The 25,507-nt window shown below is 41.5% G+C and overlaps 1 protein-coding gene and 1 long non-coding RNA gene across 2 annotated transcripts in view; one reads left to right on the top strand and one right to left on the bottom strand.

Moving 5' to 3' along the window:
- Positions 1–84: 84 nt before the first annotated feature.
- Positions 85–17,533, bottom strand: LOC115248766 (uncharacterized). The gene is made up of 3 exons (XR_003887508.1): positions 17,393–17,533; positions 16,987–17,111; positions 85–689 (listed from the first exon to the last, which is right to left on the bottom strand). It is a non-coding gene; the product is annotated as an uncharacterized lncRNA (long non-coding RNA).
- Positions 17,448–25,507, top strand: part of myt1lb (myelin transcription factor 1-like, b) — a 111,972-nt gene continuing 103,912 nt past the window's right edge. Inside the window, 1 exon segment of the mRNA XM_029832549.1 lies at positions 17,448–17,567. Within this exon segment, the coding sequence (XP_029688409.1) occupies positions 17,548–17,567 (20 nt within the window). The 5' untranslated portion in view covers positions 17,448–17,547.

Genomic DNA, 25,507 nt, shown 5'->3' with positions numbered 1-25,507 from the left:
GAAGGTTGGCAAGCCACTCAAGTCGGCAATGAGGCACACACTGAAAAAAATGGCAATGTATCAATTGCAGGAGATATATATCTTTTATTTGTATGTGATATGTAGTCATAATTTATCAGATAATGTCTCCACAAAGCATTCAATATCGTCTGGATAGTGAAACTTTTCGTTCTGTTGTTAGATTTAGACAACTTTTATTGTCATTCAGCACAGGAATGTGCAGAATAAAATTTCATTGCATGTGGTTCAGCACAGTGATAAAATATGTAAATTACAAATAAATATTGGAATGCATAGTACACTTTACAATATCAGGATATGCAAAATGTACAGGTTACATGGATTACAAAAACTGTACGGTACCAGAATTTTTCAAAAGTGTCCAAGTTTGATCAATTGTCAGATTAGATAGTCCTATGGGATGGGTTTTCAGCTCAAAAGTCTGATGGCCTGGGGGACAAAGCTCTACAGAACCTCGTGGTCCTGCACTGAATGTGGCTGAACCTCTTCCCAGAGGCTAGTGGGAAATACAGTGGGGGTGTGAGGGGTCTCTGCTGACATCTCCCGCTCAGGATAAGCAGTGCTTCTATGCATTGTCCTGGATGGAGGGAAGCCCCAGTGGTTTTCTCCACTGTCCTCAACACTCTTCTTACATCCTTCCAATCAGAAGCGCCGCAGCCTCCAGCCTCCTGAAAGAGATGCAGTTTGTCAGGAAGGCCTTCTTGATGACCTAAACACAGGGAACACTTCATACCGGCATCCAATGGCCTCTTCCTCATGGCACTGAAGCCCTGGTGCTATAATGATACCTCAGCAGCATAATCAGGGAATAACGAGACCTTCTCACTGAGAAGCTGTAGTTGGGCTTGTTGGTGAAGGACTCTGGCGACGATGATCCGCTGTCATTGACAAGTGGCTTGGGTATCTGGCTGTGATGGGCTCAATCTATTTTATTGGGCTTACTGAAGTTGCCATGGCCAAGAAGCTCTACGGTCAGCTGTGAGACAAATTCAGTTGGGTGACTTCTCCCTCTATAATCCTGATATTGAACCTATCATTACACCCTCCACTTTAGTTTGAAGGAGCCACAAGCTATTTGCATGTACCCGCTCTACTTTAATGCAGCTATCATTAGCTGGGAGAGCCTTGTCCATGTCATCCAGGTGGTGCTGAGCTTCACAGTGTTCCTTTGGAGGGTGGCTAGACATGCTTCAACTGAGTCCAGATGACTGCATTTTCAGGTGGTCCACAAGCGTACAAATCTTAGGCAAGCTTGACACCATGGCTAGCGATGTTGTTATCAATTAGACCTTTCTGTTAACCGCTGTTCACTCCAATTTAGGGTCACAGGGAGTCCCTTCTATCCCAGCAGTCATTGAATAAGAGCTCACCCCAATCACTACATATCATACCAACTCACTGGGAGGCTAGTGCGCAACAGGACTCCTCTGCCACCTTCTGCTAATTCCAATATCTAATTGGACCATTGTACTCCATTGACACCTTCACATATCCTTCCAATTTTAGGATTTTCACAATTTCTTCTTTTAAGAACTTGCGGCCAACATCATGCATGCTCATTTCCACTTCTTCTTTTGGTAAACTGTGTTGTTTCTCATACTTTGCATGTAGCTCTTCAATGTACTCTTTGTATCTAATGTACACTTCCTGTGGATCCATCAGCAAGATAACATCCTTCTTTGTATTTTCCTAAATTTTTCCAACATATTTATCGCAGCTCAGGTTTTTTTATTTTTTAACATTTTCTAATTTATCAAATCCCTGCACATTCATGCAACAGTTATATCATGTTCTACATCTTGTCAAAGTAGTATTATTTAATTTTGATGATAATGTTAACTATGCTCATTCTTAAGCCTTTCCCTCACACACAATCCTTTAATGATACTCCTGCAAGTATCTTGCCTTTCTCTCCTTTCAAAAGAAAAAGAGAAAGACTAATTTTATCATCTCAGCTGCCTGCAGTGGAGCCACTGAGCCAAAACACCACTATGCTGCAGACAGACCCTCACACAGCATGCTGTCTTTCTCCTTCTCCCTGTAAGCTGGTCAACTCCAGCATCTCAGCCATCATTAAAGCGTTCTGGCTGATCACACCCTTTAATTGGCCTATACCAGTGGCCTGGGCAAAATGGTACCTTGTTAGCTCAGCTGCAGAGCAAACAGAAAAACAAACAAAGGAGAATACAACCAATATTTTGGGTGTGTTTTATGGTGAAGTAATACTGTTATGAGCTCATCACAGCACAGAAACAGCACTTCTTAAAGTTACTAATGATCTTCTCATAGCTTCAGATCAGACTGGTCTCTATGCTGGTTCTGCTGGATCTCAGTGCTGCTTTTGATACAGTTGATCACAGCATCCTGTTACATAGACTGGAACATGTGATTGGGATTAAAGGGACAGCACTAGACTGGTTTAGATCATATTTATCTGATAGATACCAGTTTGCTCATGTCCAAGGTGTTCCCTCCTCATACAGTAGGGTTAGCCATGGAGTTCCTCAAGGTTCTGTACTTGGACCAATCCTCTTCACCTTGTACATGCTTCCCTTAGGGAACATTATTCGGCAGCATGGGATAAATTTTCATTGTTATGCTGATGACACTCAGCTTTATTTATCCATGAAACCAGAGGAGACAGAGAAGTTAGTGAAGCTCCAGACCTGTCTTAAAGACATAAAGTCCTGGATGTCTTCAAATTTCCTCCTCCTTAACCCAGGAAAAACTGAGGTCATGGTGCTTGGTCCTGAACCTCTCAGGGATAGATTAGATCATATGATCACTCTAGATGGTATCTCATTAACATCTAGTCTCTGTGTGAGGAATCTAGGAGTAACTTTTGATCAAAATCTCTCCTTCAACTCACACATTAAATTAGTCTCTAGAAGTGCCTTTTTTCACCTGAGGAAAATCACAAAGATTAGGAAGCTACTGACACGGCATGATGCTGAAAAGTTAATTCATGCTTTTGTTACTTCCAGGCTGGACTATTGTAATTCTTTATTATCAGGGTGTCCAAGCAACTCTTTAAGAAGCCTCCAGTTGATCCAAAATGCTGCAGCCAGAGTTCTGACAGGTATTGACAAAAGAGATCACATAACTCCTGTAATGGCGTCGCTTCATTGGCTGCCCGTTAAATTTAGAATAATTTTTAAAATTAAAACTTCTTTTGACCTACAAGGTCCTCAGAGGCCTAGCTCCATCCTACCTGGAGGAGCTAGTGATACCTTATCAGCCCAATAGACCGCTCCGCTCTCAGAATGCTGGTCTACTTGTGGTTCCCAGAGTTTCTAGGAGTAGAATGGGGGGCCGAGCATTTAGCTACCAGGCCCCCCTGCTATGGAACCAGCTCCCTGTCCAGGTACGGGAGGCTGACTCAATCGCTACTTTTAAGATCAGACTTAAAACCTACCTCTTTGAAAAAGCTTATTGTTACTAATTCTGTAGTTCCAGTTACTATAATAGACAGACAAATTATCATACTTAGGGGGTCGTCTAATCATTAGGTCACATCTTAGCTATGCTGTTATAGGCCAAGGCTGCCGGGGTCCGGAAACATGATCACCTGACAGGCCTCTGTCACCCCACTGGGTCATGGTTTCCTCTCCTCTCCTCTCCTTTCCTCCTCCTCATCAAGCAGACTAGTTATGCTGATTCTTGTGTAGTTTTTCTGCTTCTCTCCCCCCCCCTTTCTCTATTCATTTATAGGTATCGCCGCCTTTGGAGCTGCAGGACGACCTCCGGTCCCGCTGACCCGCTGTCTAGTGTATTTTTGTGTGTGTTTCTGTGCTCTGTGCTCTGTGCTCTGTGCTCTATGCCTCTTCTCTCCTCTCCTCTCCTCTCCTCTCCTCTCCTCTCCTCTCCTCTCCTTTCCTCTCCTTTCCTCTCCTCTCCTCTCCTCTCCTCTCCTCTCTCTCTACCCAGCCCCCCCATCAGCAGGAGGGTCTCCCTACATGAGCCTGGTCCTGCTCAAGGTTTCTTCCTGTTAAAGGGGAGTTTTTCCTTGCCACTGTTGCTTGGCTGGGGTTAGGCCCTGGGGCTCTGGAAAGCGCCTTGAAACAATTTTGATTCTATAAGACGCTATATAAATAAAGATTGATTCGATTTGATTGATGACAGGTGTCTCAGTAACACATGAAAAAATATTTTTGAGAGGAAATTGGTTGGCATGATTAAACTGTGGTTGAGAAAGGTTTAGTTAGAAAGGGCTAGTTAGTTGATTAAAACAATATTTTTCACAAATATTAATATGCATGACGTAACTGACTGAAAATAAGTGAATTGTATGTTGTGCAGTATAAAAAATGTCATTTCGGCCCAGGTTTTTATCGTAAATAAATAAACATTGACCTGTAGGGAAGTGTAAATAAAACAGGAATTTGAATTTCAATTTCCTGGAAACTAAGAGCTTCTTAGTGATATAGTCAAACAATGACTAATGGTTTTATTGTGCGTGAATGTTTTAATGTTTGACAGTTCGATGTGTGTAGCATGTTCCCCTTTTACATGTCTCTTGCATCTCTGTGAGTGTGTCTTGCTTGTGTCACACTAAATGAGGTGACCTGCCGCCTGTGAACATGCTCTGACCTCATCAGTCAGTCTGCTACATCCCAGCATTCACACACACACACACACACACACACACACACACACACACACACACACACACACGCACACACAGTGAGTTATATACACTCTGACAGAGGCCATAACATCTCTTCCAATAAACATCATATGATTTCACTGACAGGGATGGCTGGTTCTGCTGGTGAGTCTGTGCTGTTTGACTAAAGTCATTTAAAAAATGTTCTTAAGAGAAAGCAAGAGACAGAGAGGGGTGTTATAAGATAATGATAAGGATGAAGCCATCACATCACACCCTCTGCTGGTCATTTTTCAAAACAGATCTCTACAAATAGTCTAGACTTTTGCAAAATATTTCACATTATTTTTGACTACACCAGTAACAAAATGATATGAAACACACTTGTATCTTTTTGTAAGTTTATTTGCAGATGGAAACCCTCACTTGGTCACCATAGTTATAAAAATGCTTCAGAGAGATACAAATAACATGACAAGAATGAGAAACATGGAAGAGAGGAAGTCCCTATATAGAGCACTAATGTCCCTGTATAGTGCACTAATGTCCCTCCTGTAGAGTGCACTAATGATGGAGTACAGCATTTTGTAGAGCTTTCCAAATGTTACTTTCATTGCATTTTGTGACGGGCACAGTATCATATCTATAATGCTAGCACGGAGGTTATTGTATTCATTAAACAGTTAAAATTTAAAAAAATACTGGAAGGGTGCCAATACTGATCTACTATATATTTATTATGCAAAGATATGATCTAATTTACAGTTGAATATAGCTAGTTTTCAGCTTATCTCACAGTATGAGTGCAAGTATCGCACTGTAACATGTAACATTGGTTTTAGACTGCTTGGACTGATGGGTGTAGAATGGTATTTGAGTCATGTTTGCCAACCCACACTTCACCATTCATTCTTGCATTTCATGCTTCATTCATTGGACCTGGACCTGTCCTTTTTATGACAAAATCCCAAGACCAGTGGCATTTAAGGAACCCTTGCACCCCCAATTGAACTCTCTAGTACATTGGCTGAAATTTCACACTGTTGGGGGTGATGTATCACAGTGTGGACAAATAATCCACACAGGTTTACAAAAACAAAAAAGTCAGTTAAATGAATTTCAACAGAGGAACGTTTGAAAGCAAATACACACCTAGCACAAAAATGTGCTAGTAAAAAATTGGCAAGAGAATCTTACAGCTGTTCAGTCATGAGTGATCCTAGACATCTTTACTGAATGAGCAGTCATATTCAGAGCATCTGGCTGCCAGAGACACAAGAGGAATAAAAATACCATGAGGCTACTGAACAAAGAGACACTATTGGAGTTAGTAAACACAGACCAAAACCAATTGAAGATAGTTTTATAAAGGCTAAGTGCCTATTTCATGTATTAAAATATGACATATTTATCCTGGCCAAATTAGATAATTATTCTGCACCTCTAGAGTACTGGAATCCATGAATGCACTGTCTTTGCTCAGCCTTGTCTGCATTTTTACACTGGCCCTCATCTTTAGTTAATCTATAATATATCGGAAGTTGAGTCTCAAAAATGCATCTCAGAATAATAGAATAATAGCAATAACCCAAAAAGTATGCCAAAAATGAAATCACCATTGCAAACATTTGGCTTCTGCCCAGGCACAAAGCTCCGTTCAAGCTTTTGATTGTCGAACACAAATTTCTGTTCCACTCGCTGAATCGATCACTTGTCTAATTGAAAGGCAATGCACCACCAGGTTCAGGGCCAGGCTCACAGCTGAAGGTAGTGGTGGTAGCAGCACCAAAGCATCCTCCTCGTCTCTGTTACTGCTAGCAAGTGATGGCTAGTTGTAAGCCAAGGCAGATGGATGAAATGCAGAATGTAGAACAAAATGTAAAATGTATCACACACACACACACACACACACACACACACACACACACACACTTAATAATGTTCTTTTACAGTTTTATCAGACCTCCCAAAGTGTCCTCACAGACCCACTCAAAGTTTTTGATGGAGCCCCCCACCCTCAGTTTGGAAGGCTTTCATTCATAGGACTGACATCCTTATTATGTGGAACACCTATTATTGATATTATGCTGCAGAGGAGCGGTTGCCATGGTCACAGTGCAAGAGACATTTAATTTTCTCTCCCCCATCATCATTATCTATGGGGCCATCTGTTGTGGAAAATGAATCCAGCCTCATTTGCATGACTGATAAGCACATTCTTTATCTATCCCAGAGAAGGTCATATGCCATGGATTTAGGGACTACAGAGAGAGAGACAGAAAGTGAGAGACAGCCAGCCGGTGAATCAGTCAATGAAGGGATGAAATTATGTGTGGTCTTGCCTCTATGTGGGGGGGCGGGTGAGGAGTATATGTGTTTCAGTGTGTTTGGATCAGCGGATGTGCCTGCATTTTACAAGGACTATCATGTTCAGATATGTCCTATTATTTATACTCCTGCCATTGTTTTGGTCTTGTGTGAATGTTTGAATGCTCTTAAGCTGTTGTATTTAATCATGAAAACGGCATTTTGCTGTGCATAAGTATATTGCTTTGTTCTGCCTGACCCACAATTATTGATATCACACCTGGAATTCTTGAATAGCATAACCGTAGTCCTCTTCTTTCTTTTTTTCCCTTTTCCCCTCATGAAACACACATGCACATAAATATATATATAAAAAAATCTCTTCCCCGCCCTCCTGGGCAGTGCCTCCTTCATTCAGACTTGGGTCCTTTACCAGAGGCCTGGGAGTCTGAGGGTTCTGCGCAGGATCTTAGCTGTTCCTAGGACTGCGCTCTCCGTGTCCCAATCACGACTGGGACCACTGTTGCCTTTATATCCCACATTCTCTCCATCTCCTCTTTCAGTCTTTGGTATTTCTCCAGCTTCTTGAGTTTCTTCTTTCTGATTTTGCTATCACTTGGGATTACTATATCTTTCACCACCACTGTCTTCTGGTGTTTATCCACCACCACTATGTCAGGCTGATTGGCCACCACCATCTTGTCAGTATGGATCTGGAAGTCCCACAGGATCTTGGCCAGCTTGTTCTCTAGCACTTTGGGGGTGTCTCCCACCTGGATCCTGGGACCTCCAGTCCATACTCAGTGAAGATGTTCCTGTACACTATGCCCACCACCTGGTTATGCCGCTCAATGTATGCCTTGCCTGCTAGCATGCTAGCATGCATGCATACCCTGCTGTGATGTGCTGGACTGTCTCAGGGGCATCTCCACACAGTCTGCACCTGGGGTCTTGTCTGGTATGGTAGACCCTGGCCTCTATTGCTCTGGTGCTCAGGGCCTGTTCTTGTGCAGCCATGAGTAGTGCCTCTGTGCTGTCTTTCAGTCAGTGGGGCATTCCATGCAGGGGCTTGTCCTTCCATGATAGCCCCTCAGGTTCCTCCTCCTTGGTGGGCTTTTGTTGCCTGAGGCATTCACTCAGCAGTTGGTCAGTGGGGGCCATCTTCTTGATGTACCGGTGCTCTCGGAGGCTTGTTGTTTCCTCCTGGACAGTAGTTCGGACACTTACTAGTCCTCAGCCCCCTTCCTTTTGCTGCTTACCATTCAGCTAACTTTTCAGGACCTGCCTTAACCTCTGTAGGTATTTAGCTGTGGCTGACCTCCTAGCTGCCTCCTCATGGTTACCATTTGCCTGCGGCATCCCCAGGTATTTTTAACTGTCCTGCACATCTGTGATGTTCCCTTCAGGTAGTTCAACCCCATCAGTTGTGATCACCTTTCCTCTTCTAGATACCATCAGCCCACATTTATCTAGCCTGAATGACATCCTGATGTCCTTGCTGTATATCCTAGTGAGGTGAATCAGAGAGTCGATGTCACGCTCGTTCTTGGCATACAGCTTGATGTCATCCATGTAGAGGAGGTGGCTGACGGTTGTTCCACTTCGGAACTGGTACCCATAGTAACTCTTGGTGATGATCTGGCTAAGAGGGTTTAGGCCTATGCAGAACAGCAGGGGGGACAGGGCATCTCTTGATATATGCCACATCTGATGCTCACCCGCGCAATTGGCTTTGAGTTAGTCTCCAGATTCGTGTTCCACAGCTTCATGGAGTTATGGATGAACTCTCTTAGTGTCCTGTTGATGTTATACAGCTTTAGGCACTCCACTATCCATGTGTGCGGCATTGAGTCACAGGCTTTCTTGTAATCAATCCAGGCAGTGCACAGGTTGGTGTGCTGCGTCCTAGTGCTTGGCACCTCTTGTGTTGTTCCCTATGCCTTTCTGTGCTCTGCTCATGTACTGATCCATGTGCCTGCTGATCTTAGCCATTATCATGCCTGATAGGAGCTTCCATGTGGTGCTGAGGCAGGTTATGGGCCAGTAGTTAGATGGTATTGTGCCCTTCTGGGGGTCCTTCATTATGAGGACTGTCCGGCCTTGGGTTAGCCACTCTGGGTGGTTCCCTGATGTTAGCAGCTGGTTCATCTGTGCTGCCAGGCGTTCATGGAGTGCAGTCAGCTTTTTAAACCAGAAGGTGTGGATCTTATTGGGTCCTGGTACTGTCCAGCTCTTCATTTTGGACACTCTTGTTTTGATGTCTGCTAAGGTGATGACTACTGGGTCTTGTTCTGGGAGTTGACTGTGCTCAGCTTGTAGGGTTTGCAGCCATTGGAGAGTAGTGTTGTGCATTGCCTCTGTCTCCCAGATACTCTTCCAGTATTGTTCAGTCTCAGCCCTGGGGGGGTCTGTTGTCATCTTGTTGCCCTGCCATTGAGAGTAGACTTTTGCCGGGTTGGTGGAGAACACCCTGTTTATTCTCCTTTTCTCTACTTCTCTTGTGTACCTCTTTAGTCAGGTAGTCAGGGCTGTGAGCCCCCCAGGGCTGAGACGGAACAATACTGGAAGAGTATCTGGGAGACAGAGGCAACGCACAACACTACTGCCCAATGGCTGCAAGATCTACAAGCTGAGCACAGTCAACTCCCAGAACAAGACCCAGTAGTCATCACCTTAGCAGACATCAAAACAAGAGTGTCCAAAATGAAGAGCTGGACAGCACCAGGGCCTGATAAGATCCATGCTTACTGGCTTAAGAAGCTGACTGCACTCCATGAACGCCTGACAGCACAGATGAACCAGCTGCTAACATCAGGGGAGCACCCAGAGTGGCTAACCCAAGGCCGGACAGTCCCCATAATGAAGGACTCCCAGAAGGGCGCAATACCGTCCAACTACCGGCCCATAACCTGCCTCAGCACCACATGGAAGCTCCCATCAGGCATAATAGTGGCTAAGATCAGCAGGCACATGGATCAATACATGAGCAGGCGGCATCTCTCCATACGCGCAAGGACCACTGTTGTGCAGCGGCTGCCAGCGGATTACCAGGAGAGGGTGGCCATCTTCCTCACCTACTGCCATGACAAGATAACCGCAGCCAGCCACATCACCAACATGGATGAGATCCCTCTGACTTTTAACATCCCTTTGACCCACAAAGTGGAGAAAAAGGGACCGGCACGGTGGCGATATGCACAATGGGGCACGAGAAGTCGTCGTTCACTGTGGTTCTCGGCTGCCACGGAAACAGAGAGAGCGCTGGATGACGGAAGGCGAACACTCCTTCACAAAGACTATGAGGCAGCGGCGGGCAAGTTATGCCACCATATGCGGGTGGATTGTAGACGCATGGGCTATGATACCATCTTCATGTATTGTAAGAGCTTTCACAAAATCAACGCTGAACCGGAACCGGTCGGTGAGTCTGATTCAGATGATTAAGAAGAGGAATTCGGGATGTTGGACGTTGAAATAGTGCAGCTGTTTAATTCAAATACAGAAAATGAAAACTTTGATGGGTTTGTGGCAGAAGAATGAATTTTTTGTTCAATAAATGTGTCGAAACTCATTGTTTTACTTCCGTTTTCATTTTTTACTGTATGTTTTAGCATGCGCCTAATAATACGGTGCGATGTGTATGTTTGTGTATGTTTTAAATACAGAAATAGCACCCATAACTGAGACTTCGCCTTTTAATACAGTGCGGCTTATGGTCGTGAAAATACGGTATATATATCACTGTCATCAAGGGGAATTTCATTAATGTAACCGTTCTATCCCTTTTGGGGATGGGGGAAGGTGCTGGAGAATATCCCTACTACATATGGCCAAAGACAGGGTCCCCCCTGGATGAGTTGCCAGCTCATTGCAGGGCTCTATGTCAGCATTTGGTTCCTTTCCCAAGGCTACCTCAGCAGTGCTCTGACAGTGTTCTGGCAACTCTTCTACTACAAGAACACCTTCCATGTTTTGTCTGCACTGGGGGTTGAATTGAAAACCCTCTGCCTCTCAGCCTGGTCCGCTAGGGACTGAGCGACTGCTCAGAATTTACTACTGTGGGAGTAATAAAACAAATTCAAATTCAAAGGCAAATTATTTTAGATATGTTTGACTGATGAAAAGGAGAAAAAAAAGTTCATTCATCTGTTTAAAATGCATTAATCTACAGTAGAAAGCTAAGAAACTCCATTGCATTGGACACAATCTCCAGGACTTTTCTCCAGGATTTTTCACATGTCCTTATGTTAGAATACACATCTTGCATTTTCTCCAATATTGGATACTATTAGTCCTAGATTGTGAATGTTATTAATACAACTAATACAACATTCTTTAGCTCATTCCTAATGTTTTGTGTGTGTGCGCAGGTAAAGCGGTTCCCTGAGGATTTGTGCATGCTCTTTCAATCGCTCTCTCTGCTGTAAAAGTATATTGAAGCTTTTTATTTCTCCTCCCTCTGACTCCCTGAGCACCTGCAATGCAACCCCCCCATATGTTTCTTTTTTCTCCCGCCACTTTTATTTCTCTTCTTCTGCTCACTCCACCTGCTCATCTCCCTTAGTCCCACTAAACAACAAGACTTCACCTTCTCCCACACTATACTCACTATAGTCTTACACTATAGTCCCAAAACACACCGGTTTTCCTGCTCTGTTTTCATTCTTTATTTTCTCTCTGCAGCATCAACACATGCAACCTCCTGCTGCCTTCATCCATCCTGTGGCACCAGGCTTCCAACCTTTCTTTCACACATTCTTTGTATTCCATCACAAACTTCCTTCTGCGTTTCCTTACAAAATAAGTTCTGTTTGGACTTTGCAAATATTTTGCAAGCCCACTTACTTGCAAGCAAATTTCCTATGCCTTTTTCATGCATATTTAAAATGTATTTTTGAATTATATTACTGTAAATCCCAGTAACCTATATTTCAGCAATATGGAATAATCCAATTAGACATAAAAGCGATATTGGGGCTAATCAGTTCTCAACAGGAAACTAGGAAAGATGCTTAAGTTAAGAATGCTCAAAAATGGAAGTGCTAATATTTCTTTATTGTGACTAAAATTGGGACCAATCACATGCCTCCCTTAGGATCCTGCATGCTGGATAAGTATCTGCACATATAGAGAAATACCGTATTTATAATACCGACTATAAGGCGCACCTAAAACACTGAGATTTTCTCAAAAATTGACAGTGCGCCATATAATATGGAGCGCCTTGAGTTCCAAAATCTGCTGTGCGCCTTTGGTGGGCGCACTACGGTAAACGAACCGGAACCGGTCGGTGAGTCCGATTCAGATGATTAAGAAGAGGAATTCGGGATGTTGGACATTGAAATAGTGCAGCTGTTTAATTCAGATACAGAAAACTTTGATGGTTTTGTGGTGGAAGAATGAATATTTTGTTCAATAAATGTGTCGAAACTCACTGTTTTACTTCCGTTGTCATTTTTTACTGTATGTTTTCAGCATGTGCCTAATAATACGGTGCGCCTTATGTATGTTTTAAATACAGAAATAGCACCCATAACTGAGACTGCGCCTTTTAATACAGTGCGCCTTATGGTCGTGAAAATACGGTATGTACAAATATCTCCAACTAATAATAAAACATTTCCAATTCATAATTTTAAAGCGTCATCAACATTTTTACAAACCATGTTAATGCTACTGCAATCAGCCAGCAGCTTGACCAATATACACAATGCCTCTTTCCCAAAAGGCAACTGGAATGGTCTCCAAGTTTTTGCTCATCACAGTGCATTTGCATGCTTTCTTGTCCTTTCCATTTTCTCCTACAGTCTTAAGACATCATCATGGTTTATTTCGAGTCCCTGGTGAGTAATATCCAGTAACATGGATAGTTGGATTGGTTCTTAGGTGTGGTGTAATGAATGTATATCACAGCTGTATCGTTATGCATGATATCACTCTGTGTCTGAGCAACAACAAACTCCTGTCTTAAGTATGGCTAACTCAACTGATGGTTTTTACAAGAGCATAAGTAGAGTGCTTTCTAGATTGGTTTGAGGATAACAGTGTGTTGATGGAGGCGATGGCTAATCTGCACTTCAGCAACGTTATAAGAGATGATCCTGCCATAAAAGCTATGATTTATTTGGCTACGGACCTAGCATCTTTATCAATCTCCATGCTTCATCAGCTCCACTCCAGCCACTCCTGCTGCCTCCTTAGAAACACCGACAATTTCTAATGGACACATAATCCATTAAAGCCAACGTTAATGTCAAGAAAATTTCCAAATATAAAGTTCTTGCAATAAAAACGTAGTTTGTCATTTTTTCTGTTTTGTTTTTTGGGGACCCCGTGGTGTAATTATTATGATCAGCATTATTGTTTAGAACTTTGCAATTTTGTCAGTTCGGCAAAGTTTTAAAGCTCAGCACAGATTGAACAATGTCCTAGCATTACTTTAATTTATGGCTAATCTGAATTCGTGGCTAATCTGAAAAGATTGAAATGGACAACACTTGTTGAATTCCTTGAGTGATTAAGCTACTAAGCAAAGCAGTAACTCCCGAAGAATCTGTCTAAAGACTGTTTAGACAAATTTGACAAAGACAAATTTATGTCAGCAAATAATGTGTCTGTCCGTCTTAAATTCTTGACAACATAGAGGATACAGAGGGCAACGGTGGAGGGGCTACCGAGCTGGAGACACTCAGGAGGTTTAGCCAGTGCTGAGTTTCCGTATATTACTTTGCAACGTTCATAAGCCACTCAGTGTGTCCCAGGCTGGTAATACTGGCATAAAAACGGTGTCCTGCACAGTTCCTAAAATCTGCTGCCCAATCTCTTCTTTTCTGCATAAGCTGACCAGCTTGCAGATCTCGTGATCTTATCAGTGCACTGCTGTAATTGATAAAAAGCTGTATGTAAACAATCCTTGAAGGATGGGATCTCCCAAGCCTGATGTACTTCATGTATGCCCTTCCATTAAACAATGTGTGGCTACAAATTTGATCTGTGAACTGAAAAAACAGAGCGAAAATCTCTGTTCCGAGATCAGCCTCTGTTAACGGGATTTCCAGTGACCAAATCAGAATGCGACCGGCTCGCACATATGGTCATTGAGCAGAAAGATATTGGACACTTTTCATATTGCAGGTGCAATGTGTCTTGCTAATTTCCCGGGGCCAAAATGCCTGACCCTTTCACAGTGCCAAAAAAAAAACGTGTTGCGGGACGCAGGGACGTTCACTATTTTTTTGGATTGAAGGGGTAACCTTTTCAGAGTAACTTCTGAAAATCTACTACAAGATGTGAGTGGAACTCTATTGACAATTGCCACTGGCACAATCACCAAAGGAAGCAGACTGATATAGTAAAGTACAGCATCATTGGTAGCATATCGCCGATGGTAAATGGCTGGAAGCCTCTAAAGCAAGAACCAGTCACCATCACCGAAACAGATGTCCAGGAAAGAGGCTCATGAATGAACAGCTGGGATAATGTACACATACTGGCTGATGCTGCTGCCCTGTAGCTGCCTAGGTATGTGGCTACCTGTCTCAATACCTGAATGGGGCACATAAAGAAATCAATAGGGACACAAGTACTACATAACTATATATGAATTCATACAACTCAATTCCACATTTGTGGATCTTTGAGTGCTTGGAGCTGTCCAAGATCAACAGGACTGAAGGAAGAGCCTTCATACAAAATTCCATATGGCTGTGTACGACAAACCTAGAGCCCAATTTTAGGCTCATTGTACAAAAATCAAGTTAAAATAGTGTATGGTGTGTATAGTGTAAATCAAGGTGATGCTCTGCCCCACTGCTGATATTGACTACAAATTGGGGCAAGCAGCTGCCACCTCCTATACATGGATGACATTAAGCTGCATGCCAAGTATGAGCAAGACACCGACTTGCACTGTACATTTACAGTCGCAGATGAATCAAGCTATGCTCAAAATTTGACTTTGACATCTCACTGGAATTTGGTTCTTCTCCCCGTTTACATGCAGTGGAGAAAATGTAATAACCAAAAGCAAAATGTCCTTCTTCTTAACAATAGGTGGCAATATGTGTCCTTTCTGGAGAAAGAAAGATCATATTAACCTGTTGTTCCTGTTGTTACATAATAAATAACTGTCAAAAGGCAGATTAGTTTTGTATGTAATGCACACATTACTTATTATGCTTATAACATGCACACTATCCCTCATGGTCATGGCATTTTTGAGAGATGTTCGTTTTGTTTTGGGGGTCATATGCCAGTGTGGGCGTTGCAGAGTACTGACTGGAAATATGGCTGACCCACACTGCAGGATCCACACCAATGAAGTCAGAATATCATTCTGTCTCAACATGTTTGGGCAACAGTGGCTGCAATAGGGAGCATAGGGAGTCAGTTTACCAGATGAAAACAATGCAGATATCTAGGACAGCTACAAGTACCCTGCGATTGTGCAGGCAAATGGGACCCTTGAGGAGGCTACTAGGATGTCGGCCCCAGCCAAATATCTCCATAGACTAAGGCAATACACATTTCCACCTCAAGTCAAGCACCCTGAAGTTGTACACCAAGCCGAAAGAGGGAAGCCAAGGTGACCACCAGAGCAACTAGCCAGGTGGATAGGATATGTCAGTACAGAAAGGTTACCCTTGGAGACTAGGTGCTAAATGATTACCTCTGGTAGCAGAAACCAGATGAGGAAGAACAGTTGGAACCGACATGGGAAGACAAGCCCCTACAAAGCACGTGCCATTGCCATGTTGAGGAAGTGGCTATCCTACCAATGGCTAAAAAGGCCTCAACTGAAAGATAGCACCAGGTTAGAACCAAGGTGCAGGATGTGATAGATCGTGACTTCTATCGTTCTTGTACTCATTCTTGTGCAAGAGCAATAGAAGTTGAGAATGCAGGATGTGCACAAAGAAGCCCCTAAAACAATCTAGCACATAACAGCAGGGTGTAAGTTTGTAGAAGGTAAAGCATACATGGACTGTCAGAACCAAGGAGCTTGCATAGTGTAAAAAATACACCTGTGCCAAGTTTGGACTGGAAATTCTAAGATCAAAGTGGGACACACCTCCAAAGGTTGTAAAGAATGACCATGCTGAGATCCTATGGGACACTGGCTGACTAACAGGTGATGATGAACCAGCCAGACATTGAGGCAGAGGAAAAAGTAGACAAGAAGGCTGTAGTGATAGATGTGGAAGACTTTAACACCAATAACCGGAAGAAGAAATACAAGAAACTGAAGAGGATGTGAGGAGTGCACTTGGGGCTGTGACCAGAAGAATGCAGTGCTGGAAAAAGACCCCCTGTCTGTCTGTCTGTCTGTCTGTCTGTCTGTCTGTCTGTCCGTCTGTCCGTCTGTCCGTCTGTCCGTCCGTCCGTCCGTCCGTCCGTCTGTCTAGCTATCTATATACAATATTCCATTCCATATTTGTCACCATCCCCACAAACATCACTTTTGTTATCATGCTCATCTGCCTTAGTTGTTCGGTGGAGATTGTTTGGTTCATTAATTGTACTTGATTGGCATTATCATTACTAAATCATGCTGGAAGGCAACCTACCAGGGCATGTAGAATGCCTTTCTCTTCTGGTGGTGACATTATTTCAAAGAGCTTAGAGTCAGTAAACTGTTGCCATCTAACTAGTCATTAATGTACGTCTTTATATGTTGAAGCCGTTTTAAAAATTGGCTACTTTTTTATATTAAATATTAAAAATAATCAATAGGAAACTAATGATCGATTGGGTTTTGAAACTGCAAAATTCACAAAATATACAAGAGAACAATAAATATATATACATAAACTGCAAAGAACACTGAACATTTTAGACTGTTAGAAGAAACAAGTCATTATTGATTTAAATTAATTTCACATTAAAATTATTATGTTCATTCGTCAATAATAATGAATTTAGTAAGAATTGAATTCATGAGTTGAGCTTCTCTGAATAATCACGTTAACAATGCATTCTAAAATATCAACTACTGATTATTTGTGTTGTATTTGAGCCAGAAATTTTGCAAAATGCATTTGAAACAAACATACTGCACATGTTCCGAGTGGTTTACTGACCACCCCCATCCCTCTTCTGTTTCTCCTCTCTCTTTCTCTTTCCTCCTCTCTCTTCACCCAGGGGAAGAGCAGAGTGTGGGAGCAGACAGTCTGCAGACCTGAATAAATGTATAAGAACGAAAAGAGAAAGGGAGGGTACATTATTGGGATGAGACAGAGAGACTTTGAGGACATACATGCAGAGCTTGCATGGAGAGATATAGAGAATACAGGGAGAGAAATCGAGGTAGAGAGAGGGAGGGAGAGAGAGAGAGAGAGGGGGGAGGTAACCAGTTCAGCTTATAGATGTGAATAAGCAGAGGGAGAATTTTCCCTGCCCTTCCCCACACAAACACATACTCATACACACTTCCAGCCTCTCATTCTAACAGACACTTACATACACGCAGGCACAGTTGCTGTTGGGTATTCCAGTCAGCTTTGGCAATCATCTTCTTTGTTGTTTTTGCTTTTGGTTAGTCTCAGCGGCAGCACAGCGTGTGTCTGTATTGCTTGGGTGTGTATGTGTGGTGTCTGCGAGCCACTGCGCGAAGGATGCCACTAGCGGTAGCCGGGTAAGTCAGATCCTTCCTTCCTTGCCTTTTCCCTCTGCATCTGTGTCTTTCTCTCTGATTTGTAGTCTTTCCATTGTGACATCTCTTTCTCTCCATCTCTTGTTCTTTCTCCCTGTCTGTCTCTCTGTATGTTTATGAGCTCATTCTGGGTGCTGTCTCTCTCCCACGGCTTCTTTCTTGTGTGTTACGCCATCTCGTCTTGCCTTCTCTCTCTCTCTTTCTCTCTGCCTGTCTGTCTGCCTGTCTGTCTGCCTGTCTGTCTCTCTGTCTGTCTGTCTGTCTGTCTGACCAGCCCACGTCACATTGGTTTGTCCTGATTTTACATTAGGATCCGGGCCCATTGGTCGCCTGTCTTCCAACCTATTATCTCCACTCTACCATCGCTCTGTCATCCTTTCATTCCCACTGGTCTCTCTCTCTCTCAAGTCAGGGAAATGATTTGCATGCAAGATGAGAGTGGAACTTTGCAGTGAGAGTAGTGAAGTGAACAGGAAGAAATTATAATAGAAAAGGGCTGGAAAACGTTCGGATATATATTAGTGGAAGAAAAGTTTCAGGACATCCCTACAGCTGGTAGGTTTGGAATTTTTTTGTGTTTGTTTATTGTCTTTGTTTTTTTATGTAGTTTTGTGAAGTCAGTACTTTCTAAATCTCTTTTTTTTAAAAGAGCAGTGTTCATGTAAGGTAGTGAAATTACAATATTTACATAACCCTTGTTTGTGTCTTGGTAATGTCAACATATCTTGATAATGTTGCAAGTGCATTTAGCTTACTGACATATTTGTGTTATTGTTATTGGTGTCAGCAACATATATTTACACATTTAGCAGACACAGTGGTTGCAATAGATTCAGAGTGATGGAAAGGGGAGAATCAGAAGTTGGAAGCAAGGTCAGATTTCAGACTTGAACACTTGAGCTCCTTTATTAGATTGTACATGTGTGAGGACTGAGACATACTTGCGCTTTGCACTGGTTCAGTTTAGATTTCCTCCAACCCACCGTATTTTCTCATTTGTTGGCAAAGACAATGCAGATGTATGTTCGGTGGGTGGAATATACTGCATGCAGAAGCAGAAAGAAGATGTGGTGCAATATGTTGTGTCCTATTGAGACAATTGGTTGTGTTTTCGGTTTTTTTTGCAAATAAAAAAATGTTCCAGACAAATGGTGGCATCACAGGATACTGTCAGGGTTGCTGAGGTGATAACAGGAAAAGGATCTTCATAACTTTAAATCACCTTGTGGCTTTTCTTTGTATCATAATATCAAATTTGGATGTTGTCAGTTATACATACATCACATAAATTCTATCAACTCCTGAAATAAGAGAGTATTGACAGATGGTGGGTGTAGGTGGTGATATTGTTCCCATCCTTGATTTGTCAATTATCAGAGAAGTAAATGTGTATAAATTATTTGTAATATTGAAATAAATCGTTGACAATGGATCATATATCTCTTCTTTCTCTCAGAAAAAAAATAGGTCAAAATAAATTATCTGGGTTACAAGTTGGGCCTGCAATCTGCTGTCTATAATGCTTTGACTACATTTGTATTTCTCATATTGTCCCTTTTAAAGACAGATCGTATATAGTGTGCAATGATTCAGAGATGAATATACTATGCAGCTTGAATAAAATATAACAGAAACCTCTTCCTTTGAGCGTGGAGCCTGGATAACTTAAAACTGCCTTGTGAAATATACCTGATAAAAATGCTAATATAACTATGATAAACATGTTAGATAATATCATGAATAATTATGAAATCGAATATAAAGATGGAGCTTGATGTCCTTCAGTTGCCCATATCTGACATAAACATTTGTCATGTTATAAAACAAAGGTTATATGACATAAGAGTAAGTTATATTCTTAGGCATTGAAACCTAGAATATAGTAATATGTTAATAATCTTGCTGATCAGAACAGTCTTGTTCCAGGATGCTGTGTATGCCTGTGCCACCATGATGCCTGATCTGTGTTTCTTGAGTGAAACACAGACAGGGAGCCATCCAAATGTGATTAAATTATAGAGGGATAGCCCGCTACCCAGGACTTACCAAGTACAGTAATGTGGGAACCCCCTCCCATATTTTCTTTCTAATTCTCTCTTTTTTTCACTCACTCCAACATTAGAAGGACCAAGCCCTTTATAACATGACAATGGAATCTGTGCTGGGCAAGAGAAAATTGCATGTTAATGGTTACGTTGAAGATGAACAGTGAGGTCAAAAGAAAAGCACAAGCACGCTCCTGTCATTTGAATGAAATACTCTTGTTTATTCAGGTCTTTTTTATCATTATGATTTCTACAGTATAATTTGAAACCAGGACCAAACAAGAAATAGGCACTAGCGTTTTATAAACCATATATGTATGTAGCTGCATCAAAACAGAAGGTTAATATACCTTTTCATTATTTTTGCAGTATTAAGGAAAAATTTCATAACATACTGTCTCACACATCCAAGTTGGATCATATACAATCAGGATGTCTATAGGTGTACATTAATAATGATTAATAATAATAAACCTCAGTCTCTGAAACCTGCACCTTTTCAGAAATGGACAAGCCAATGTCAAGAATAACATTAGTTTAACTCTCACTATTGTATATGCAAAGTATGTTATTTTAAACACAGCATATTCACAATTTGAATTAAATGTATTACAAGATTTGTTCCCATGGTTTTCTAATGAAAAAAAAGAGATAAATCTATGAATCTGTTGTGAATGATCGAGGGTGGCTTAGAATGCCTGTGTAAGAGTTATCCCTGGTTCTAGAGTTCTGTTATGAATACTTCGGGAAGAAGTAGCCAGTGAACTCACTATACAGCCCAGCCACTAACCACTGATGACCTCTGTTATGATATGGCTGCTAATGACCCGAGATGCTGCTTTCTGCTCAGTAGATGATGTAGATGCGCAGCAAGGTCCAATCAAAACTGAGGAAAGGCATCAGGGAAACCTGATGAATGTGGCAGTAAATCCAATTTATCAGTAAAAGCAAGAGTTCTAGTACTAGCTCTACCCCCCACCCACCCATCATCACCACCACCACCACCTTCCAGATGAATAGAAAAAGCACTTCTTGTTACATGCTGATGCACTAAGAAGCCCCACCTAATGTGTTGGTGCTGAGGGCAAACAAGGGGAGATGAACTCAGCAACTCAACAAGGCCACGGGAACCTGATGGAGTACCAGGGAAGGAGCTTGAGATGGAGTATTACAAGCATGATGGTGATGAAGTGATTTGAGGGCCACATTGTGGCACATATCAAGGACTCATTCTGGCACATGGTTACATGCGTCCTCATCTGCAGACCAGGCAGTGTGTGACTTGAACCCAGGACCTGACTTAAGAGGTTATCAAGGTGACATTCCAGAAGCTGTGCCTCATGATCTGCATCCACAACAGATGCTGCTGAGATTCAACAGGAAAGCCGTCGTTTCTTTCCCTACATGCTAAATCCCAATCCCAATCGGCACCCATGCTGGAGGACATCTACAAGACTGATTGCATCAAGAGTCTTAATCTATAAAAAGGGATTTATCTCTGTTGTTCTTAGGGTTAGGGTTATGATACAAAGTGAGTGTAGGTTTATGAATATGTGCGTCCCAGCACCTTATCAATAGCTGTTTTAACAAACATAATAGTGTATTCATACGTATGTATATATAATATAATGTAAGGAAAAATTAAGAGAAGTCATGAAATGAATTTCAAAATTAGTAAAATTTTTTAAAAAGCACAAACTATATACAATTATATTTCTATATTATTTTTCATTTTTAGTTTTTAGAAGATCACACACCTACTTGTTTGCCTTAAATCTGGACATGAGCTTTCTCTGGTGACAAAGGCCAATTAAAAAACAATCAGGTATCGCGGAGAATGCTGGTAATGGAAAATCTGCAGCTACAGAGAAAGGAGGGCTGATTAATGGACAGTTTCACCTTGTGGCATAAGCGCTTCCCCCTCAGGCATCCATCACCCAAGGAGACATGGTTCACACGTCAGGCTGCGCTCATGCAGTGGTGATGCTATATTCATGCTGACTAGATGCCAAATACCGAAGAAGATCATGCTGCTTATCAGTTGTTATATTTTTGGGGGACTAGTGCTGTTCTATACATCTATGGAACTGACAGTTATGCAATTTAACTGAATATTGTTCTGATCTGAATTATAATGTTGCAAGTTTGCACTTAACCGTGTAGCCCATTTTTTATAGTTACTTCAATCAGACTTTATACTTAAATTATAGTTATTATTTGTGGCCCTGCTGATATACAGGATCTGGTCTCTTGTCCCTGGATCTAAACTATTTACTCTACACTGAGCCAGTACAGGGATCCAGGGTGTCATTTAGCACCATCCTTCAGTGAGAACAGTACACTGTTGAGACAAATGTAAAGGCAAGGCAAGAGAGAGAACTCCCCTGTGCTAGACTAAAGCATCATGCTAACAAACCATCACAGCTGAGTCTCTTGCTAGCCAATGTGCGCTGTCTGGACAACAGTCTTGACAAATTATGAAACTGCTGTGCCCTTATATTTGAGAGCCTGCTTTCAGTGAGTGTGCCTTTCAACTCATTGGGGAAACCACATTGCTGCTGCCGATAAGACCTAAAGTGGCAGAGCGCAGCTGTACAAATTGTGTGGAGATGTACAGACTGAGCTTAAATGCTGTATGTTGGATGTCAGACTGCTGCTGAATTGCAGACTATTTAAACTCCCGAGGAAATTCAGTTCAGTGTTTGATTTTTAAAATAATTAGTATTAGCTGGTTAAAAAGAAACAGTTTAGTCTGTGAAGGACTGGGCTGGGAAGCTAAGGGTCCTCAATTCAAGCCCTCCAAAACATGTAAGGGTTGCTGGTTGAAGGGAAAGATGCTAGGAGAAAGGAACCAAACTCGCCAGCTCATCCAGGTGTGTGCTTTGACCTTCAACCATATGGAGCTGGGATAGGCTCCAGCCCCCCTTTATCCTAAAAGAGATAAAGCGGTCAAGAAAAGCAGCATTAGTTGGCACACTTCATGTCATCTGCATCACCCAGCATCCTAATGCTGCTTTTATCATTGGAGACTTGAACCACTGTAACTTATGGACTAACGTGGGTAGTTTTACAACTAGGCATTTTCTGTTATGGAACATTTTCACTGCTAACCAGACTATAAATGCCTGCAGAGAGTGGGGTGAACAGCCGACAGGATTGTCTGCAGTGATGGATATATCCTACAGAGTCCACAGGTGAGCCTGCAGCATCATCAAAGACTCCTGTTACCCACACAAAGAGCAGGATCTTATGGCTGGAGGAAAGGTTCTATCCACAAACGAATAGTTATCAGATTAATCAACAGATTTTTGGATTATTAATTGGACTCTTAAAAAAATGAAATATACTTTTTAAATTTACTGTATGTTGATAAATTACTCCTTGATCATTCTTAGTTTTAAAGACAAACGCCCTAATCAGTATTTAAAACATTTGAAAATAATGCTCCTGCGATTTAGATCAATTGTATTCGAGATTTTCAAATGATGTAGATACATTTTGCTCCTCGTAGGACTGACTGGAGTCTCTTCTCCCCCTGGCATATCACATTCAGAAGAAAAAAGTTAAATGGTGTGAGTGTTCCATTTCAAGAGCTTCTGTGACCTACTTCACACAGTCAGACAGCTAGTTGTAAATATGAATTTTATAACCTGGTTTGGCCTTCTCAAATTAGAGGCACAACTGAGCTTTGGAACATATCGCAGGGAAGCCGAGAAAAGGAGAGGCAGAGAGCTGTTGGAGGCACGGGTTGTTTTGTCCTAGAAAAACAACAAACATCACTTCCATCATTGTCATCTTATGCCTCTCACTAGACCATCTATATAGTTTTTTTTAACAATTATTTTCTTCAATTGCTTGGCATCATGGATGCAACGATGACTAGTTACTAGTTCAGTTAGGTAAACATTCAGTCATGCTGTCTGAGGAACAGTGGTGGCATGTAACCACTGTTGGCTGTCCTAATATTTCGAGATATACTGGGGGGGGGGGGGGGGGGGGGTCACAGCCCCAAGTTCTCCAATAATTTTAATACATTCTAAAATACTAATTTTATACATTCTTTAGTAAAACTGTATGTAAAAACTATACTACTAACTATACTACTGCCTTCAGCTCTGCTTTTATAAAGGCTCATTGCATAATAGTAGTGTTGCAACTATTTTTGATTAATGGTTTAATATTTGCATGGACACACAAAGTGTTAATGCAGAGAAATTTTGAAGATTGTCACTACATAAATCCCATCCAGTGTGTGAGGTATAACACAAATTAAGTATTGATGAATTGCTGTAATGTATTGAAGCACCAAACTAACTTGAACTTTAAAATATTGTGCTGATTACTAAAAATCATCAAAAGCTTGTCAGACTCAGAATCATGTTGGAGACATTAAGGTAATTTCTCAACATGAAGGAGAAGCAAGAGGATACACAGGAATAGTCAAATAAAGAAAACAATAAGATAATGGAAGCTGACAAAATTTAAACAGGACTAAACCTTCAGAAAATCACTATAAATGTACACAAATTCAAATACTACAAAACTGGTCAGTAAAACTGATATTACACCTAGTACCATAATTATATGTATTATTTTATTGATATTCCATAATTTAGTTAAAGCATTGATTCAATTCAGGAATATCCAGGTTTTTTTTGTTTATGTTCCAGATTTCCATCAACTTGTAAATTCCATTAAAAGACAGTGTGTCATAAGAATAAATTATATGACTTTGGGTTGCTATATAATTTTTCATCATAATTTTTCAATTAAATTCTTACCAGTTTGCATCTAACATCTTTTTAATCTAGACTTTTTTAGTGCTCAGAATAAACCAATTTCCTAATTAGTAAGTTGCAGACTGCTATCTTCTCATGTCTGACATAGTATGATGGATCGCCTCTTTCTTCAGCATTTGGCCACAGAAAGATCTAGAGAACCTGACAGAGAGATAGAGAGTGTGCAGGCCATTCACATACTGCACACACTGAACCATCCTGTGGGTTACTGAGACAAAGTGACATCACTCTTCAAACTAGGGCAAATCCACCTGCTACTGTAAGACTGCTCAGACACCTCTGAAAGTCCAAACAAGAAACCTCTAGTCTTCCTACTGACTTACACGTACACACACACACACACACACACACACACACACACACACACACACAGACCCATTGATGTGTCTGTGTTTCTTTGTTGTTTTAGATCATCTATTTCTTACAATAACCAACAATAGTTCAAATTTCTCTGTTTTGATAATATAGGAAAATCATGGAATGAATGGATAGGTAGAGAGCTGGTTATCTCAAACCTCTGGTAGAGGCTGAAGCAAAAACATTTCTATATTTTAAAAAAGACCCATACTTATAATATATAAAATGAACATCCTCACACACTAAGAACGTCAACTGTGAAAATGACTATGTCATCTGGAAATAGCGTGGTTTCCTGATACAGAACAGCTTATCAGATAAATTGTTATGTGTGCTCATACCTGTACTATGTAATGTGACTCTTTTTGAAATCAGTCATTTTATGTCATTTAAGACACTTCTTCTGGATATAGACATACTTCTCCAGTATGTGTCACTGTGTACGCTCCTGTCACATCTGCAGTTCTTCATGCTGATGCTATCCTGGTCTAATAGGATCTCACTCATCCTTGTAGATAATGCGTCTGCATTATCGAGGAGATGAGGGTGTAAATTTTGCCCTTATACTTTCAGCAGGTTAATGAGGGAGATAGATCAGTGACATTTAATGTTGGAGCCCCCCATCAACTACACCCCACATTTTTAATAAACCACAGCTTGTAAGTCAACATAGGTGCAGCCAGACACTGCCAGCCGGACACTGTCCGGCTTCACCCACTAC

The sequence above is a fragment of the Takifugu rubripes genome, chromosome 2 (genome assembly GCF_901000725.2).
Source record: "Takifugu rubripes chromosome 2, fTakRub1.2, whole genome shotgun sequence".
NCBI lineage: Eukaryota > Metazoa > Chordata > Actinopteri > Tetraodontiformes > Tetraodontidae > Takifugu > Takifugu rubripes.
Note: the sequence above shows the minus strand (reverse complement) of the source record. Positions and strands in the feature narration are given on the sequence as shown.